This window comes from Oncorhynchus kisutch, linkage group LG14, assembly GCF_002021735.2.
Source record: "Oncorhynchus kisutch isolate 150728-3 linkage group LG14, Okis_V2, whole genome shotgun sequence".
Taxonomy (NCBI): Eukaryota; Metazoa; Chordata; class Actinopteri; order Salmoniformes; family Salmonidae; genus Oncorhynchus; species Oncorhynchus kisutch.
Genome location: NC_034187.2, coordinates 69,855,914 through 69,878,022, shown reverse-complemented (window position 1 = coordinate 69,878,022; position 22,109 = coordinate 69,855,914). Strand labels below are relative to the sequence as shown.

The following is a 22,109-nucleotide window of genomic DNA, read 5'->3' as shown; positions in this document are numbered from 1 at the left end:
TGAGATATAATAATGGATGGACAGAGAGGGCTCTACCTTTTCTTGGGCCCACTCACTTCAGCCTCTCTTGCCAGACAAAACTTTTAGATTATGGCTCGTGAGATTACACACTTCTGTCTGTGTTGAGCCATTATATTCTTCTTCTGCTGATCCTATAGCTGTGCCTAGGGGAAACCTCACTCCGGAGCCCCATCCACCATCTCAGGAAGCGAACCAACGCCCATATTTAATCATTTTAATGGAGGGTAGAGGATTTGCGTGCTCTTTAGCAAACCGAGATAAGAGACTGGCTTTAGCTTAGCCGCCCTTAGCTGGCTGAGTAATCTTCTGTTAGAGCAGGTTAACATGATCATATTGCATTTCTTTATCACTACTCACCATTGGAATATTGAGGAGGGTCTATCTCATCTGTGCAGGAAGATTTTCCTTCATTGTTAGAGAAAATAACTAGGTACCGACATCAATTCACATGAAGACATTGTTACTTCAGTAGCTACAGACCTACAAACCTAAAGGTAAAGTAAAGGTGCTGTACGGTTGCATAGAATATATTCTCTAAGTGCTCTCCTGGTTCCAAGTGCATTGTTACTGGAACTTCCATGCAGGGGGCGGCAGGGTAGCCTAGTGGTTAGAGCGTTGTCCTTGCCGTGGACAGTCTCAAATAAACGTTCCATTACACAAGCAGAAAGTCAGTCCCAAGGCTGCATAGAGACCTCCCTAAGTTGGAAACTACATTACCTAACAACGCTGGCCGACAGGCTTTGAATTCCCAGTCCCAATAGCCCAGTTCCTATGCTTCTCTGGCCTCTCCTCTCTTCCTCCTCTCCTCCTTATCCTCTCCTTGGGCAGTGATCAGCCTCTGTTATCCTCCACAGTGTTGCCACTTGGCCATCAGGCCGTAACTGGGGCACATTATTGGACCTACTCTGGGGGATCCAGCCATCCAGCCTCTCTCTCTTACCTCATAAATACAATCTTCTTAAATATGCAATGGCTCTTAAGTGTTTGGGCTGGAATGTCACATCGGATCGGCAGTGTGATAGTATGCTCACATACGGCCGCGGATGACACCAGCACAGCCATGCGAGGCCGGAATATCTCCATGCCAGCCAGCCATAGACTTAACATGGAACCCTAGTGTTGTGGGCACTAATGACATAATATAACAGACGTGAGTGGTCCGTCTGGCCGGTCATAGTCTACAGTCATAAGCTAGTCTATTGGCACTCTAGTTGCCGCTTCATGGCTGACAGACGTGAATGGTCCATCTGGTCTGGTGAGGTCTGGGGGTTTGATGTTAAACCGAACAGACAGTGAGAGGATGTCGCAGAGAGAGACATGGTATGCCTGGTATGGCAACTGCTCGGCATCTGACCGTAAGGCGCTACAGAGGGTAGTGCGAACAGCCCAGTACATCCAGGACCTATATACTAGGCGGTGTCAAAGGAAAGCCCATAAAATGTTCAGAGACTCCAGTCACCCAAGTTATAGACTGTTTTCTCTGCTACCGCACGGCAAGCGGTACCGGAGCGCCAAGTCTCGGACCAAAAGGCTCCTCAACAGTTTCTAACCCCAAGCCATAAGACTGCTGAACAATTTACATTGACCCCCCCTCCCTTTTGTACACTGCTGCTACTCACTGTTTATTATCTATGGATAGTCACTTCACTCCCACCTACATTTACAAATTACCTCAACTAACCTGTCTCGGTTCCGGTGCCCCCTGTGTATAGCATCGTTATTCTTCTTATGTTACTTTTTATTATGACTTTTTATTTTAGCCTACTTGGTAAATATTTTCTTAACTCTTCTTGAACTGCACTGTTGGTTAAGGGCTTGTAAGTAAGCATTTCACAGTAAGGTCTACACTTGTTGTATTCGGCGCGTGTGACAAATAAAGTTTGATTTGAAGTCCTGAATGAGTGACTGAGTGACTGAGTGGCCATTTGTGACTGAGTGGCCATTTGAGTGTTGGATTGTTCCACAGGAGCTGGTCAGATGGGGGGATAAGGGTATGGGTTGGTGCCCTCCTTGGCCATTCAGCCAACGCTAATATATATGTTCTACTTATCGCCTCAGACAGGCTACCTGCTGTCACTAGGCAGAGCGGTGGCTGCCATGGCGATAAGATAGCATCGCTCCTACAGACAGAACAGTTGGAACATCCTGTCTTCTCTTCACCTCTCAGTAGGAGTCTATATCTGGGCTCCACTTTCTGTTTACTGTGTTTTGTTGTCTGTCTCCAGTAAAAACTCTAGTCAGTTTCTTTACCAATGTCTTGCATTGTGTGGACCTTCTACGTTCAACATCTTTGCCTTCACATTTTTAATTTTTAATTTTTATTTCACCTTTATTTAACCAGGTAGGCTAGTTGAGAACAAGTTCTCATTTGCAACTGCGACCTGGCCAAGATAAAGCATAGCAGTGTGAGCAGACAACACAGAGTTACACATGGAGTAAACAATTTACAAGTCAATAACACAGTAGACTTCTGTATGACCTTGAACTTTCCTACCGTGGCTTATCACTCTCCTGTGTTCCACCGCTACAGGGGATCATCCAGAAGATTTTGGACATCCACAAGGTGAAATGCGTGGCGTGCTTCAGCCTGCGGCTCAGCCACTCCCAATCCGGCCAAGTCCACTGGCTCCACCCTGATATGGGCGTGTCCCACGTGAGGGAGAAATACGAGCAGAACCGCTCCCAGGAGGAGTGGAGGTGAGCAGACTGTGTGTGTGTGTGCTCGTCCGTGTGTACTTAAGTGTATGAGTGCACCAATGCGTTTGCCCTGTGTGCGTGTATCTGTCTGTTTAGATTATGTCTCTTTCTTGATGTGTGTATTTGTCTGACTGTCTCTGTCTGCCCCTGTGTGTATTGAAGACAATGAGAAAACGTCAGTCGGTGTCTCTCCGACAAGAGGGTGGAATCTACAGATTCACAGACCCACCTTTTTTTTTGTGTGTGTGTGTGTGTGTGTGTGTGTGTGTGTGTGTGTGTGTGTGTGTGTGTGTGTGTTTCAATGCCTCAACTGTCAATGACTCGGTAGTAGGTCATTGCTATTAAAAGTTGTTATGCCAGATGAGTCACATCCTTAGCTTCTAGCGTTAGGTATCGCACAGATGGCATTAAATGCCTTTCTTCTGCATCAAACAGTTCTGTGATAGTCTACAACCTTTCTTTAGGCACACTTAGACCCTGTGAATGTCCCTGAGAGCAGAGGCAAGACACATTGCCCCATAAGTTAACACTTCATCGCTGTGTCTTATTTTGTAAGGAAGAAGTCAGTCGAGGATCTGATACTATGAATGTTTGATGAACACACTATAGAGATTGGCCAATAGAGTTCCTTAGCCATTCATTCTCCTAGCCTAACATGTTCGTGTGACCTAGATGTTACCGTCACATAAAATATGTTCTGAACACAGAATTGGACACTAAAGAGCCTCAAGGGCTTGTCTGTAGTATGCTGTTTTCCCTTAGAAAACATTTCATTGAACATTATAAACATCTTAAGTTTCCATCCTCATTAGGATCATAATTTGAGGCATTTTACAGTCTAAGTTACTGTCAAATGTTGATCTGTGAATCTCAGTAGTTCAATTCTAAGTGGAAGGCTAAGGACTTTTCTGGCTATCTTTGAGCCTGGAGTCTGGGTGCTACCCAAATGGCACCCTATTCCCTACACAGTGCACTACGTTTGATCACAGCCTATATAGGGAATAGGGTGCCAGTTGGGACAGCCTGGCTTTGCACTGTTCTCGTCGTCTCTCTCTACATAGGACTTAAATCTGTTCACTAAGGACTGTCTGGCTTTCCTCTCTCATTCTGACTGGAATACTGCTACTGCCTGGGATACACTGTTGTGTTCTATCGTGATGTGATTTCACATCTCATACACCTGTGCAGCCATGGTCAAAAGTTTTGAAAATGACACAAACATAAATTTTCACAAAGTCTGCTGCCTCAGTTTGTATGATGGCAATTTGCGTATACTCCAGAATGTTATGAAGAGTGATCAGATGAATTGCAATTAATTGCAAAGTCCCTTTTTGCCATGCAAATGAACTGAATCCCGAAAAAACATGTCCACTGCATTTCAGCGCTGCCACAAAAAGACCAGCTGACATCATGTCAGTGATTCTCTCGTTAACACAGGTGTGAGTGTTGACGACTATAAGGCTGGAGATCACTCTGTCATGCTGATTGAGTTCGAATAACAGACTGGAAGCTTCAAAAGAGGGTGGTGCTTGGAATCATTGTTCCTCCTCTGTCAATCATGGTTACCTGCAAGGAAACACGTGCCGTCATCATTGCTTTGCACAAAAAGGGCTTCACAGGCAAAGATATTGCTGCCAATAAGATTGCACCTAAGTCAACCGTTTATCGGATCATCAAGAACTTCAAGGAGAGCGGTTCAATTGTTGTGAAGAAGGCTTCAGGGCGCCCAAGAAAGTCCAACAAGTGCCAGGACCGTCTCCTAAAGTTGATTCAGCTGCGGGATCGGGGCACCACCAGTACAGAGCTTGCTCAGGAATGGCAGCAGACAGATGTGAGTGCATCTGCACGCACAGTGAGGCAAAGACTTTTGGAGGATGGCCTGGTGTCAAGAAGGGCAGCAAAGAAGCCACTTCTCTCCAGGAAAAACATCAGGGACAGACTGATATTCTGCAAAAGGTACAGGGATTGGACTGCTGAGGACTGGGGTAAAGTCATTTTCTCTGATGAATCCCCTTTCCGATTGTATGAGGCATCCGGAATAAAACTTGTCCGGCGAAGACAAGGTGAGCGCTACCATCAGTCCTGTGTCATGCCAACAGTAAAGCATCCTGAGACCATTCATGTGTGGGGTTGCTTCTCAGCCAAGGGAGTGGGCTCACTCACAATTTTTACCACAGCCATGAATAAAGAATGGTACCAACACATCCTCCAAGAGCAACTTCTCCCAACCATCCAGGAACAGTTTGGTGACGAACTATGCCTTTTCCAGCATGATGGAGCACCTTGCCATAAGGCAAAAGTGGTAACTGAGTGGCTCGGGGAACAAAACATTGATATTTTGGGTCCATGGCCAGGAAACTCCCCAGACCTTAATCCCATTGAGAACTTGTGGTCAATCCTCAAGAGACGGGTGGACAAACAAAACCCCACAAATTCTGACAAACTCCAAGCATTGATTATGCAAGATGGGCTGCCATCAGTCAGGATGTGGCCCAGAAGTTAATTGACAGCATGCCAGGGCGGATTGCAGAGGTCTTGAAAAAGAAGGGTTGACACTGCAAATATTGACTCTTTGCATCAATTTCATGTATTTATCAATATAAGCCTTTGACACTTATGAAATGCTTGTAATCATACTTCAGTTTTCCATAGTAACATCTGACAAAAATATCTGAAGACACTGAAGCAGCAAACCTTGTGGATATTAATATTTGTGTCATTCTCAAAACTTTCGGCCACGACTATACACTCTTTAAAGTGTCCTTCAGTCTCTCTCTCTCTCTCTCTCTCTCTCTCTCTCTCTCTCTCTCTCTCTCTCTCTCTCTCTCTCTCTCTCTCTCTCTCTCTCGTGATAGAACTCAGGGTGGGAGAGATTGTTTCAGTATTCTGCAGTTAAGCATACTGACGAGTTCACAGTGTGTGTGTACGCTTCTTCAAAGGATCTTGCAGCATAGAAATGGCTCAAGGGTTTGTTGAATGTACTTGGAGTGGAAATCTAAATATCACTCACTCTGCTGCTGGCACTGCAGTGTTCAGGTCCACACACAGCCCAGCACAGAACAGTGTCCAACTTGTAATGGTTTTGACTTAAAGTTATTGTTTGTAGGGGTGACAGGTAGGTTGTGCCTACCAGAGAAAATATTGATTTCTCCTTCTTGTTTTTGAGGGAATGAGTCCTGTCTGGTCCGTCAAGTCTGTTCATAAACCCTTAAAACATTGGAGGAGGATATTTGAGGATCATATTTAGGAAGCCCTTTCTCCCACCTGCTTTGTGGGATATTGTGTTTTGTGTGTGTGTATGTAGCACCACTGGTGTCACGTTTTCGTTGTTGTTTTTTTGATTGAAGTTTCACCATAATAAAGATGTGGAACTCTACACACGCTGCGCCTTGGTCCGTCTCTCACCACGAACATGACACACAACCAGAAAGAGTATCAAAACTCAATAAGTCTTCGCTGTTTCATTGTGCCCCCCCCCCCCCCCATGGAGATCTGTTGGCGGATTGAATTGTCTGACTATCCGACTGACTACAACTGTTTTGCATACGGTATTTCATTTGTTTGAGTGTGATTTATACCGTGCTGATTTGTGGTCAGTTGTAGTCAGTCGGACAGTCAGACAATTCAATCCGCCAACAGATCTCCATGGGGGGGAGGACACGATGAAACAGTGAAGACCACATCTGTAGTCCAAAGGAAGAAATGAGTGGATCCGATCCCGTTTATACTTGAGACAAGGCTACAAAGCACACTTTTAAATAGAACAAAACAAATGGAGTAAAGATGTTTCGGAACTGAGGGTTGAACACATCCTCATTCGCACCTCCATCACAACCCCCTTTTGTGCAGCTGATGTTGGCTATTTAATTGGGAATTAAAGGTGAAGCGCCCTATTGGAAGGAGAAGCACAAACGGTTCAGACAAATTCAGGGCCGTGACAAACTTCACACACAGCCCAGCACAGAACAGTGTCCAACTTCACACACAGCCCAGCACAGAACAGTGTCCAACTTCACACACAGCCCAGCACAGAACAGTGTCCAACTTCAAACACAGCCCAGTCCAGAACAGTGTTGAACTCCACACACAGTCCAGAACAGTGTTAAAATCAAATCAAATTGTATTTGTCACATACACATGGTTAGCAGATGTTAATGCGAGTGTAGCGAAATGCTTGTGCTTCTAGTTCCGATGCAGTAATAACCAACGAGTTATCTAACCTAACAATTCCACAACTACTACTTTATACACACAAGTGTAAAGGGATGAAGAATATGTACATAAAAATATATGAATGAGTGATGGTACAGAACGGTATAGGCAAGATGCAGTAGATGGTATAGAGTACAGTATATACATATTAGATGAGTAATGTAGGGTATGTAAACATTATATTAAGTGGCATTGTTTAAAGTGGCTAGTGATACATGTATTACGTAAAGATGGCAAGATGCAGTAGATGGTATAGAGTACTGTATATACATTTGAGATGAGTAATGTAGGGTATGTAAACATTATATTAAGTGGCATTGTTTAAAGTGGCTAGTGATACATTTCTCCATACATTTTTCCATTATTAAAGTGGCTGGAGTTGAGTCAGTATCTTGGCAGCAGCTCTCAATGTTAGTGGTGGCTGTTTAACAGTCTGATGGCCTTGAGATAGAAGCTGTTTTTCAGTCTCTCGGTCCCTGCTTTGATGCACCTGTACTGACCTCGCCTTCTGGATGATAGCGGGGTGAACAGGCAGTGGCTCGGGTGGTTGTTGTCCTTGATGATCTTTATGGCCTTCCTGTGACATCGGGTGGTGTTGGTGTCCTGGAGGGCAGGTAGTTTGCCCCCGGTGATGTTTTGTGCAGACCTCACTACCCTCTGGAGAGCCTTATGGTTGTGGGCGGAGCAGTTGCCGTACCAGGCGGTGATACGGCCCGACAGGATGCTCTCGATTGTGCATCTGTAAAAGTTTGTGAGTGCTTTTGGTGACAAGCCGAATTTCTTCAGCCTTCTTTGTATCTATACTTACGCTTAGCTTGTTTGATTGCCTTACGGAGGGAATAGCTACACTGTTTGAATTCGGTCACCTTGCCCTGGTTAAAAGCAGTGGTTAGCGCTTTCAGTTTCGCGCAAATGCTGCCATCAATCCACGGTTTCTGGTTTGGGAACGTTTTAATAGTTGCTGTGGGTACGACATCGCTGATGCACTTGCTAATTAACTCGCTCACCGAATCAGTGTATTCGTCAATGTTGTTGTTTGACGCAGTGCGGAACATATCCCAATCCACATGATTGAAGCAATCTTGAAGCGTGGAATCAGATTGGTCCGACCAGCGTTGAACAGACCTGAGCGCGGGAGCTTCCTGTTTTTGTCTCTGTCTATAGGCTGGGAGCAACAAAATGGAGTCGTGATCAGCTTTTCCAAAAGGAGGGCGGGGGAGGGCCTTATATGCATCGCGGAAGTTAGAATAACAATGATCCAGGGTTTTACCAGCCCTGGTAGCACAATCAATATGCTGATAGAATTTAGGGAGTCTTGTTTTCAGATTAGCCTTATTAAAATCCTCAGCTACAATGAATGCAGAGTCAAATAAAGTTTGTTCAGGGCCGTCGATGTGTCTGCTTGGGGGGGATATACACCACTGTGATTATAATCGAAGAGAATTCTCTTGGTAGATAATGCGGTCGGCATTTGATTGTGAGGAATTCTAAGACAGGTGAACAAAAGGACTTGAGTTCCTGTATGTTGTTATGATCACACCATGTCTCGTTAATCATAAGGCATACACCCCCAACCCCTCTTCTTACCAGAAAGATGCATTTTTCTGTCGGCGCGATGCGTGAAGAAACCAGCTGGCTGTACCGACTCCGATAGTGTGTCTCGAGTGAGCCATGTTTCTGTGAAGCAAAGAACGTTAGTCTCTTATGTCTCTCTGGAATGCTACCCTTGCTCGGATTTCATCAACCTTGTAATCAAGAGACTGGACATTGGCGAGTAGTATGGTAGGGAGTGGTGCGCGATGTGCCCGTCTCCGGAGCCTGACCAGAAGACCGCTTCGTCTGCCACTTTTACGGCGACGTTGTTTTGGTTCGCCGGCTGGGATCCGATCCATTGTCCTGGGTGGTGGGCAAAACAGAGGATCCGCTTCGGGAAAGTCGTATTCCTGGTCGTAATGATGGTGAGTTGACGTTGCTCTTATATCCAGTAGTTCCTCCCGACTGTATGTAATAAAACCTAAGATTACCTGGGGTACCAATGTAAGAAATAACACAATACTGCATAGTTTCCTAGGAACGCGAAGCGAGACGGCCACCTCTGTCGGCACAGTTCAGAACAGTGTTGAACTCCACACACAGTTCAGAACAGTGTTGAACTCCACACACAGTCCAGAACAGTGTTGAACTCCACACACAGTCCAGAACAGTGTTGAACTCCACACACAGTCCAGAACAGTGTTGAACTCCACACACAGTCCAGAACAGTGTTGAACTCCACACACAGTTCAGAACAGTGTTGAACTCCACACACAGTCCAGAACAGTGTTGAACTCCACACACAGTTCAGAACAGTGTTGAACTCCACACACACTCCAGAACAGTGTTGAACTCCACACACAGTCCAGAACAGTGTTGAACTCCACACACAGTTCAGAACAGTGTTGAACTCCACACACAGTCCAGAACAGTGTTGAACTCCACACACAGTCCAGAACAGTGTTGAACTCCACACACAGTTCAGAACAGTGTTGAACTCCACACACACTCCAGAACAGTGTTGAACTCCACACACAGTCCAGAACAGTGTTGAACTCCACACACAGTCCAGAACAGTGTTGAACTCCACACACAGCCCAGAACAGAATAGTGTTCCCCTACATACACCCCCAGGCCGGGTGTAGTAATCTGAATGTTCTTGTCATGGTAGTGATGGATGTTAAAACACTGTCTGTCTGTGTCTGTCTGTAGTCCATCAGTGACACACACACATTCTTCAAATAGGGAAAAGCAAACCCAGAGGGCTCTGTTTGTGTGTGTCTGTGGGTGTGCCTGCGTATGTATTAGGGCGGAACTATACCAGTTTCATGATACTCGTTAGTATCCTGGAAAGGAAACAAAACACGAAGCGGATTTAAAATCTTTAGAAAAACAGCCCTAATGTAGGAAACAAACATCATTATGTTGTCATCCAGAGTCACATTTATTTATTTTCCAAGCTATAGAACACAATATTTTACATACAGCAGGTTTTTAAAGAGTTTAGTCTGCTTCGTGTTTTCAATTTTGCCATGGAAAAAATATTATTATTCTGCTGATTTAGTGATTTAGCAGATGGTCCATCTTATCCAGAGCAACTTACAGGAGCAATTCAAATTTAGTGCCTTGCTCAAGGGCACATTGTCAGATTTTTCACCTAGTCGGCTCAATGATTTGAACCAGTGACCTTTCGGTTACTGGTCTAACACTCTTAACCACTAGGCTACCTGCCGTCCACAGCCCTAGTGTGCATGCGTTTGAAATTTGTGTGTGCGTGTTTGTGCGTTATCATCCAGGAAGCTATCAAGGCATGTCAGGTCAATCATGTCATCAGACTTAGCATGTAGTCAACCCAATGCTGATGTCGTTCTTTCTCTTCCTCCAGCTGTGTGAATGACAGGCCTGTTGTGGATGTGAATGACAGGCCTGTTGTGGAGTTGTCTGAAGGTGTTGTCATGCTGAAGTAATAGGGATTTTCTGTTAACGTGTGTTTAATTAATTATTTAATTTTTTTACCTTTATTTAACTAGGCAAGTCAGTTAAGAACAAATTCTTATTTTCAATGACGGCCTAGGAACAGTGGGTTAACTGCCTGTTCAGGGGCAGAACGACAGATTTGTACCTTGTCAGCTCGGGGGTTTGAACTTGCAACCTTCCGGTTACTAGTCCAACGCTCTAACCACTAGGCTATGCTGCCGTGTGTGTGTGTGTGTGTGTGTGTGTGTGTGTGTGTGTGTGTGTGTGTGTGTGTGTGTGTGTGTGTGTGTGTGTGTGTGTGTGTGTGTGTGTGTGTGTGTGTGTGTGTGTGTGTGTGTGTGTGTGTGTGTGTGTGTGTGTGTGTGTGTGTGTGTGTGTGTGTGTGTGTGTGTGTGTGTGTGTGTGTGTGTGTGTGTGTGTGTGTGTGTGTGTGTGGTCACATTGCTAATTGCCTCTCAGGGGAAGGGGAGTAGAGCGGATCTCATAAATTGACCTACTGAAGTCCCTAATGTAATTTGTCAATGTCCCAGATGACCACCATAAGCAGCTGAGGAGAACATTCTGTCAATACAATAAGGTGCGCATGAAGCCTGTCAGTGCTGCTTTGATTCAATCAGTTTAGTTCCACTACCTCATCACCAGCCTCCATCTAATAAGGGTTGTGTCCCACATGGCACCCTATTCCCTACACAGTGCACTACTTTTGGACTACAATAGGAATAGGTTGCAATTTGGGAGCAGACCCTGGCTTGAGCTGCAAGGACAAGACCCATGGATACAGACAGAATGAATGCCTGGAACAATCTCAACCTATTAGGAAATGTAACCTGAAGAAGGGCCTGGGTCTTGTTCAATTCAATTTGTGCAATACATAAGGAAATAAAGCAGAACATGTTCATTTCACCCGTCACATTTTCAATGATGAAGCTTACCGGAGTTCCCCAGAACAGTTGAGCAACTGTTTGTTTGTAAATAGCACAATAGGAGAAAGCGGTAGCAGGTGAGTCCAGCTGTTTATTGACAGGGGTCGCGTTTTATGTTGAAAGTAACAGTTTTTTTTCTTCAGCAATAGAGTGATACATTAGTGCAACACATTCGGCAGAAAATAGCTTCATTTTCATCAGATGACAACAGAAGTGCAACGCTATTTGGCTAGCAGCCACACAGTGAGCTTACAATGAAAACTTAAGGTATTTGTTTGTTGCAAAAAACAATGCATGGCCATCATATTTCTAATGTTTATCAGAGAAAGAATATAACCAGCTATGTTTCCTAATGTTTTGCTTCAAGTTAATCTGGCATTTTTCAGAGAAAAGGAAGCTGGCCACACCAGAACAACACCAGAGAAAAGGAATCTGGCCACACCAGAACAGTACCAGAGAAAAGGAAGCTGGCTACACCAGAACAGTACCAGAGAAAAGGACGCTGGCTACACCAGAACAGTACCAGAGAAAAGGACACTGGCTACACCAGAACAGTACCAGAGAAAAGGACGCTGGCTACACCAGAACAGTACCAGAGAAAAGGAAGCTGGCTACACCAGAACAGTACCAGAGAAAAGGACGCTGGCTACACCAGAACAGTACCAGAGAAAAGGAAGCTGGCTACACCAGAACAGTACCAGAGAAAAGGACGCTGGCTACACCAGAACAGTACCAGAGAAAAGTAAGCTGGCTACACCAGAACTGTACCAGAGAAAAGGACGCTGGCTACACCAGAACAGTACCAGAGAAAAGGAAGCTGGCTACACCAGAACAGTACCAGAGAAAAGGAAGCTGGCTACACCAGAACAGTACCAGATAAAAGGACGCTGGCTACACCAGAACAGTACCAGAGAAAAGGAAGCTGGCTACACCAGAACAGTACCAGAGAAAAGGAAGCTGGCTACACCAGAACAGTACCAGAGAAAAGGAAGCTGGCTACACCAGAACAGTACCAGAGAAAAGGAACCTGGCTACACCAGAACAGTACCAGAGAAAAGGAAGTTGGCTACACCAGAACAGTACCAGATAAAAGGACGCTGGCTACACCAGAACAGTACCAGAGAAAAGGAAGTTGGCTACACCAGAACAGTACCAGAGAAAAGGAAGTTGGCTACACCAGAACAGTACCAGATAAAAGGACGCTGGCTACACCAGAACAGTACCAGAGAAAAGGAAGTTGGCTACACCAGAACAGTACCAGATAAAAGGACGCTGGCTACACCAGAACAGTACCAGAGAAAAGGAAGCTGGCTACACCAGAACAGTACCAGAGAAAAGGAGCGCCATATCAGTCAGAGTGATGTCTGCTGGTAGAATGCTTGTTTTGGGAACTCTCATCCCAGTGGACAACATTAGTTTGATGCTGACCAGAAATTACAATAAGAAGCATTTTATTGTATGATCGTTTCTTACAAAACGCGTTTTATATATTTTTTCCTGTGTGAAAAAACTAAGAATTCTGCGTTAAATCATCCCCTAAATTTAACTTGCAAGTCATCTAAGTCAATAGCTGAGTTAATAAGGTTACAGGGCATCATATTGTGTTAGCTTTCTGCAGTGTTTGAGAAGTCACAGCCCTTTGGATGAGTAATCTGTACAGCTGCCACTGTAGCTTGGCTTCCTTGTGTTTTTCTCCTCTCTGTTGTAGGCCTGTCTGCTCCTCACCCTATCTTCTCTGAGCAGAGCAGGCAGGCTCCCAGACGCCACACAGACACAGTGTACACAGTACTGTTCTTCCTTCAGAGAAGCATGCGTCAACTTTCTTCATTTGCACAATGGCTCTCATTCACATTTGCTGGAAGCTCACCAAAAATGACAGTCGGTATCTTCTCCTATGTATAACTTTATGAACAGGATTGCCTGTCTTTACAATTTGTTTATTTTAATTTGGGCTCGTTAGCATATTTAGCAAGCAGCCTCCAATAGAAATGCTCTATTACTTGTTAGCATTCTGGTAATGGGCGTCCAATGTGCTTTTTTCTTTTTTTTTGCCTTATCTTTCCGCTCCCTTTTGTACTATGTCCCAGTGTGAGAGAAGGACAGTATGAGGTCATGAAAATCTGGGTAGAGCCTAACACACACACACACACACACACTGTGCACCCCTCAGTATTCCTATTTCAGATCAAATAACTTCTTCCCATGTGTGTGTCACTGAGTCACTAGGAAGTGTTTGCATGAGAGCTGAAGGGGAGGAGACGGGTTAAAGAATGATTTGAGACATGGATTGTGTGCCATTGAGAGTGAATGGGAAATACAAAACATTTAATATCCTATGAACAGGGTATGGTAGTAGTAGGTGCCAGGTTTGTGTCAAGAAATGCAACTCTGCAGGGTTTTTCATGCTAAACAGTTTGCCTTGTGTATCAAGAATGGTCCACCACACAAAGAACATCCAGCCAACTTGACACAACTGTGGAAAGCATTGGAGCCAACATGGGCCAGCATCCCTGGCTTTCGACACCTTGTAGAGCCTATGCCCTGACGAATTGAGACTGTTCTGAGGGCAAAAGGGGGTGCATGACAATATTAGGAAGGTGTTCTTAATGTTTTGTACACTCAGTGTATATACTGTATGCTAGTTCCTGAATTGTAAACCATTATTGGGATACAATATATCTATTCCTTTTCTTTATGTGGACTGTGCTGTATGCTAGCTCTGTGACCTGCGTGTAAAACACAACACCCCTATTCCCTAAGCATCTGTGTTCTAAGCAGGGGCATATTAACTCTTTTCCCCCTGTGTCACTAGGCAATGTTTTGAGCTGTGTTGAAGCTGAACTGTAAACAGTATTCAATCTCTGTGACTATAAAAACACCTAAATCCCTATTCCCTCCTGTGTTTTATCTAAACAGTGACATGTTGCTCTGCTCTCCAGGTATGAACTGCGTATTCGCTACCTTCCAAAAGGATTCCTGCACCACTTCAGTGAAGATAAACCCACACTCAACTACTTCTACCAGCAGGTGACACACACACACACACACACACACACACACACACACACACATAGACGTGAATGCCTGCATGCACACACACACCAACACATCATCCATGAGAGTTGAGTAACAGAGACAGCCTGGTTTGTTACAGGCCATTGACCAGGGGAGACTCATTTTCTAAACATACTTAGCGAGGCCTATTTATTCAACAACACTGTAACCGGAGGTGGAGGCATATGGCACTTCTGACGTGTGTGTGTCTGTGTGTGTATGTGTGCAAGCATGCGTACCTGCACATACATATGTGTGTGGGTCTGAGGGACCCAAGGTGTTTGTGTGTGTGTCTGAGGGACCCAAGGTGTTTGTGTGTGTGTCTGAGGGACCCAAGGTGTTACTGTGTGTGAGTGTATGGGGGAAATATGTGGAGGTATTAGGGCGTAACACACGGTGTGTAGCCGTCCGCAAGGCTGTAGATGTAGAGAGCTGAACTGGGTCAGTGGGTCTCAGGAGGGCTCAGGAGGGCTGTCTGGTGGTCTGGGGAAGAGACGCTCCCTCTCTCCGATCCTGACGGGGGAGAAAGAGGCCGTCTTGACAGCAGGGGAACACATTTGGACTCATCTGTGTCACTTTTACACTCTTATTTTTGCTGAAATCCAGCTGAGGGGAAAATTGATGGAAGGTTCAAATGTCCCTGTTTGAAGGGGTAATCATGGAGCGTGAAGTGTGCTTGTGTTCCGAATTGTGTCTGGTATAGAACAACACTTTCATGAACCAGGTTTTGTTTTCAATGCCTATGATCTAAAATGTCAGACTCAATGTCTCTATGGTTGTTAGAATACAAAGAACTGCCACTCAACATGACAAAACATGATATTCAGAGAGGACATAATAGCCCATGAAACAGGTCTAGCTCCCTTAGTTGTCACTCAGAAGCACACACTCATTTGTCTCATGAAATGTCTCTCTCTGTGTCCGTCTGCCAGTGTTGTGCTGCTGTCACTGCAGGTGTACCCACCCAGGGTTTATCAACCAAGCTCTCTCTCTCGCTCTCTCTGTCTCTCTCTCTCTCTCTGTGTCTCTCTCTCTCTGTCTCTCTCTCTCTGTCTCTTTGTCTTTCTCTCTGTCTCTCTCTGTGTCTCTCTCTCTCTCTCTCTCTCTCTCTCTCTCTCTCTCTCTCTCTCTCTCTCTCTGTGTCTCTGTCTCTCTGTGTCTTTCTCTTTCTCTGTCTCTCTCTCTCTTGCACGGGAGGGTGGGGGTCAATGTTTGTAAAAGGGCTGTATATCAGTAAGGTCCCCTGTGTTCTACCCCTCAGTCTGAAAGTCTGTTGCTCTGTGTAAGGTCTCCATGCTCCCATGCTAAAACATGTATTTTGGTTTGTCTTACAGGTGAAAAATGACTACATGGTAGAGATAGCCGACCAGGTCGAGCAAGACATTGCACTTAAGTTGGGATGCCTTGAAATCAGGTCAGTTCAGGTATCCAAGAGTGGTCAAATGTTCTATTCTCTTTCATGAATGGTAGCTAGCTGCCTTGTTGTATTTCACACTAACCAAGACATGTTTCCTTTACAGGAGATTCTTCCGGGAGATGCGGGGAAATGCCCTGGACAAGAAATCAAACTATGAACTATTAGAGTAAGTCCCCTTTGGCTTGATTCTCGTATGGTAATAGCTTGGGTTTCTACTGCTCACTGTAAGAATCAACTATTCAGTCAATATTGTACATCTTTGTTGATCTTTTACCAAGAAACTCAATGTACAAGAGGAATTCCTGTTAAGGTGATAAAATACATGTATTTATGATAGCATAACCTCAATACACAGAATCATATTGAAATGGACTATGATCACATAGGTTAACCTAGTGTGTTAATGGGTTATATGTGAACCATCTTCATAAAGATCACATGGGTTAACCGGTGGCGTGACTGTACATGGTGAGAACCCCCTGCAGAGTCTCAGGTCTGCCATCGAACACGCCCTCCGAGGTGCGCTATTTGATATAGGTCAGGGGTTCACGTTAATGATGCGTCCAATTAGTCATTTTCTCATATGCTCAGGCCTCCACCCTCTCTAAAGAGGCCCTCTAATTACTAACGATCACTCTCTCTTGTCTCTCCGTATTGATTGAAATGCAGAGTTTGCTTTTCATATATATTTCGCCTGATGGATGAAGAGGGGAGAGGAAGAGGGAGTCCTCACACTGTAACCAAATTACCAGTGATCCCTTTGGTATTTCTCTCCTGTTTACCATCAACATACCTTCTCTAACCCAGAGGGTTGGGTCCTGTACTTTGGTATTTCTCTCCTGTTTACCATCAACATACCTTCTCTAACCCAGAGGGTTGGGTCCTGTACTTTGGTATTTCTCTCCTGTTTACCATCAACATACCTTCTCTAACCCAGAGGGTTGGGTCCTGTACTTTGGTATTTCTCTCCTGTTTACCATCAACATACCTTCTCTAACCCAGAGGGTTGGGTCCTGTACTTTGGTATTTCTCTCTTGTTTACCATCAACATACCTTCTCTAACCCAGAGGGTTGGGTCCTGTACTTTGGTATTTCTCTCCTGTTTACCATCAACATACCTTCTCTAACCCAGAGGGTTGGGTCCTGTACTTTAGTGTTCCAGCCCAGTATTTCCCCTATATTCATGCCCGCCGCTGCTAAATCGTTGCCGCCACGCCCATTTAAACATTTTGAAAATATATATATATTTATACCGAGACGCGCTTTTAAGATTGAGAATTTTAGTCTTTTGCGGTTTTTCAATTAGGTAAATGCAGAAGGGCAACCCCATGCTTCAGCCTACAGGTTATAATGCTTTTGAAGAGAAAATACTATTTCAGATGGTAAAAATACAATTTTCATTCAATTTGGAGTAGAATGTGCTTACATTTTTGGGGGGATAAACACTACCAGCACATTGGTATTCTGAGCCCATTGGTATTCCAAGCGTCATTCCGTTCTTGTTAGCCAGTCCACAACATGATCCCTGCTGGCTGGTCTAATTCCCCCTGCTGTCCGGGAACATCCGTGTTCTGCCTCCTTTCCCAGGGGAGAATCTCACACCTTTCTTCTGCAGGGAAAATGTATGGCTTCATCCAAAATGGCACCCTGTTCCTTACGTAGTGCACTATATAGCCCTATTGGGCCCTGGTCAAACCCTGTGCACTATATTGGGTGCCACTTGGGACGCAGTCCTCCTCTGCTGGCTCCAAGGATATGCTGAGTTAAGGGGTTGAGTAATTGGACCGGGTCTGCAGCAGGCTGTAAGGTAGGGCACTGCAGGCTGAGAAACGTGCCTAACCGGAGGTTGATCAGCGAGAAACGTGCCCAAGCCGTGGTGTAGGGTAAAGTTTCCCCTCCAAACTGGTCTAACTAATGATAAGGGAAAAAATCGATACAGTCACTTATCAGGACTTTTTTATTTTATGATATTGCAGTATATATATACATATATATATATTTTTTTTTACAATTTTGAATATTATTTTTGTGCTAGTTGGCTGTACCTGCACCAAAACTGCAGTATTTTTCCTTCATAGCTTGTTCTCCATCTTCTTTTTAAATAGTGAGCCAATTTGTTTTCAACACTTTTATTTCCATGACGGATCTGGACATACAGTATATGGTGAGCAATATGTTTGAAACATTGAATTGATACTGCAATAAAATCGCAGTATCGAATGGCAATAGATATAGAATCGTGAGTATCATATCATATATTGGCACCTACTCTATATATTGTGATATTGTATCATGAGGTCCCTGCCAATTCCCAGCACTAGTGCAAACTGTTACTGAGTAACTGGAAGAAATATTAGCTCTGCTGCTCTCCCTCCATGTTGATGACCGTATGTTCTCTCATAGTAGGCTACTAAATCACAAGATGTTTCTGTATGCTTCAGATGTAATGTCACTAATATCATCCTTATGGGTAGGTTTTTGGAACAAGGTTATTGTGATATGCAACCAGGTTTTATTAAGCATGATATGAAACAAGGGAGAGACCACACAAATGTGTTAATTTGACTGTTCTGTAGCCTACTGCTAGGGCTCTGGCTAGTGCTAACTGGACCTTGCCCAACCAATGATGTCCAGCATTAGCTGCTGCTGTGCTGAGCTCAGGCCCATAGAGAAAGCAGGGGCTTGTTTGAGGCACAAAAGTAAAGAATAGCCAGCACTCTCATTCTCTCTGCCTCTCTCTCTGCCTCTGCCTCTCTCTCTCTCTCTCTCTCTCTCTCTCACCCACAATCTCTCTCTCTCTCTCTCTCTCTCTCACCCACAATCTCTCTCTCTCTCTCTCTCTCTCTCTCTCTCTCTCTCTCTCTCTCTCTCTCTCTCTCTCTCACCCACAATATCTCTCTCTCTCTCTCTCTCTCTCTCTCTGCCTCTCTTTCTCTCTCTCTCTCTCTCTCTCTCTCTCTCTCTCTCTCTCTCTCTCTCTCTCACCCACAATCTCTCTCTCTCTCTCTCTCTCTCTCTCTCTCTCTCTCTCTCTCTCTCTCTCTCTCTCTCACCCACAATATCTCTCTCTCTCTCTCTCTCTCTCTCTCTCTCTCTGCCTCTGCCTCTGTCTCTCTCTCTCTCTCTCTCTCTCTCTCTCTTGCTCTCTCTCTCTCACCCACAATCTCTCTCTCTCTCTCTCTCTCTCTCTCACCCACAATATCTCTCTCTCTCTCTCTCTCTCTCTCTCTCTCTCTCTCTCTCTCTCTCTCTCTCTCTCTCTCTCTCTCTCTCTCTCTCTCTCTCTCTCTCTCTCTCTCTCTCTCTCTCTCTGCCTCCCTTTCTCTCTCTCTCCATTTCACATTCTTCCCTCTGCTCTGTGGATAATGGTGCTGGGGCTCAGTGCGCTGGCTAGAATTAGTTCCAGGTCAGTCTGTCCACTTGCTCAAAGACACAGAGCCCAGCAGTGAGGGAGGGAGGGCGTTAGGGGCAATCCAATCTAAAAGCACTTCAGATCTGGGTGACTGACGGCTAGTGAGGTGACAGACATGGAGGGGGCGTGTAGCTTGGATAACCTTTTTGGGGTACAATTGTATTTTATCTTTTATAGACAATACAAAACATACACATACAAATGACAACATTGTACAAACTTCAACTACATCACACCTGCCCAGACCCATTAGCACACACCCCCATCTCCAGCACCAGCATCACTTTCCTCCACCTCACACCTGCCCAGACCCATTAGCACACACCCCCATCTCCAGCACCAGCATCACTTTCCTCCACCTCACACCTGCCCAGACCCATTAGCACACACCCCCATCTCCAGCACCAGCATCACTTTCCTCCACCTCATACCTGCCCAGACCCATTAGCACACACCCCCATCTCCAGCACCAGCATCACTTTCCTCCACCTAATACCTGCCCAGGCTCATTAGCACACACCCCCATCTCCAGCATCAGCATCACTTTCCTCCACCTCACACCTGCCCAGACCCATTAGCACATACCCCCATCTCCAGCATCAGCATCACTTTCCTCCACCTCACACCTGCCCAGACCCATTAGCACACACCCCCATCTCCAGCATCAGCATCACTTTCCTCCACCTCACACCTGCCCAGACCCATTAGCACACACCCCCATCTCCAGCATCAGCATCACTTTCCTCCACCTCACACCTGCCCAGACCCATTAGCACACACCCCCATCTCCAGCACCAGCATCACTTTCCTCCACCTCACACCTGCCCAAACCTATTAGCACACACCCCCATCTCCAGCATCAGTATCACATTCCTCCACATGGACTGAAACGGCACCATTTTGTTTCTCTCCGTAGCCCACACACTTTCAATATTGAAATAATAAATCATTCGATTTTTTTCCCATTGTGTTAATGATTGCTGATTGATTTCCATGTTTTTAGAATAAGCAGCTTGGATTACTGTCGGGCCAGGGAGACAGACAGGAGAGAGGATTTTCAAATATATATATATATATTTGACTGTATTTCACTTTATTCAGACAGAGATTGTAGGAAATGAGAGAGTAGACATAGTGATGGATGAAGATGCAGAATAGCGGTGGGGCCAGGATTCGTACCCATGCTGGGGTGGTGTTTATGTGTTGTCTGCTAGACCAGCCTCAGGCACTAGTCTCACTAAACTGACGTTGTCCTTTGTCCTCTCCTCTTTTTATTTCTTCTTTGCAGAAAAGATGTGGGCTTAAGAAGATTCTTCCCCAAGAGTTTACTGGATTCAGTCAAGGTGAGATGATGCTTCACAAAAAATCTGTTCATTCTTTCAGGGCCATCGATGAGAATATATCCTCAAGGACCAGTCAGTCTCCAATACATTCTCAGAGAGAGCACTGACCACCGCTTCATATGAATGTAGCACGCACTTTGACAATTCCGTATTTCCTTTCTGCCCTCTGAAGTGTCTTCTAGCTGTGTGTGTGGATCTCTTGGTTCTGGGGCCTTTGTTCCAGCCTGGGACAGGCAGAGTTGGCCTAGTTCTAGGCTAGCATTCCTCGTACATACAGGCCTGTGGGGGAAAGAGCCCCAACTGAATCAAACCCACTCATTTGTCGAATTCTCGCATCACAACAGTGCCAGACACTGTTCTATATACTGTACTATATAAGACAGCTTTTTTTTGTTTTTGGCCTAAAGCCAGTCTCACACTACACACACACACACACACACACACACACATACACACACACACACACACACACACACACACAGAGACAGTCTACCAGGAAAACCCACTGTTAAATATTCTAAACAAGGAGTTTAGCATATTTAACAGAGCCTTGATGGTGGGTTTTCCTGGTAGTCTGTGTCTCTGCCTGTGTGTGTGCGCGCGTGTGTGTGTGTCAGCCGCCAGCCATGTGTGTGATGTGATGGATTTATGGCACGTGTGTGGGTGTACAGAGCTGCGGGGGTGCCACGATGGGGCGGCGTGAACGTGGGGCCCAGTGCCCCGGGGAAGGGTGCATTGGAGTCGGTGAAAGAGGGGTGGACAGATGCTCTGCCTGGAGGTGTGCCTAACCCCACAGCCCCACATGTCACTGCTAAACCCACTTCACCCCCCCCCCCCCCCCCCCTGATGGGGGGAGGCTACTTCTGGGGATGTGCCTCAGAGTTACCCTCCCCTCCCCCATTCCAGTCACAGCTCCCCTTGGAAAACATGAAATCACATCTTCGTAGCCAGGCGCCTGTTTGAAAACACACCCTAACTATCCATCCATCCTTACCTCCCTCCACCCCCCCTCCAGCCCTCCACCCCCCCCCCACCCCCCCGTGTGACAGATTAAGCTTTCAGCGATGAACTGAAGCCACGCACGCGCACACACCCACTCTGACACACATACACACTCCTGACTCCCCCACACACACACTGTCTTGATGAACAGAAGTATGTTAACACAGTTATTCTCGCTCCTATCCACTCCACTGGACAGTGAACATTACCTGGCAGATGGCTGAGGTCGGAATATAACTCACTGAAAGCGTAATCAAATTAGGCAATAAAATAAATTATTGATTACACAGAGGTTCACATTTACATAATTACCATCGCCAGGTTTACAGCAGAAGGTTTCCATTTAGAGAGATGATGACAGGCTCTGCTGGAAAAAGTGGAGGGAAACGTGAGTTTCATTTGGTTTGGCACCAGAGTCAACAATTGTGTATCCCAAATAGCACCCTGTAATCTCTAAAGTGCACTACTTTTTACTATGGACACTGGTCAAAAGTAGTGCACTATATAGGGCACAGGTG

At 45.4% G+C, this 22,109-nt stretch overlaps 1 protein-coding gene across 25 annotated transcripts in view; it reads left to right on the top strand.

Annotated features, from left to right (window-relative positions):
• ptk2aa (protein tyrosine kinase 2aa) overlaps positions 1–22,109 on the top strand; it is a 163,712-nt gene that overhangs the window by 104,403 nt on the left and 37,200 nt on the right. For all 25 annotated transcript variants that reach the window (XM_031788848.1, XM_031788847.1, XM_031788842.1 and 22 more), the window contains 5 exons: positions 2,552–2,718; positions 14,303–14,390; positions 15,752–15,831; positions 15,938–16,000; positions 20,535–20,589. In XM_031788848.1, coding sequence (XP_031644708.1) covers positions 2,552–2,718; positions 14,303–14,390; positions 15,752–15,831; positions 15,938–16,000; positions 20,535–20,589 — 453 coding nt within the window. The remainder of the gene's footprint in view (positions 1–2,551; positions 2,719–14,302; positions 14,391–15,751; positions 15,832–15,937; positions 16,001–20,534; positions 20,590–22,109) is intronic.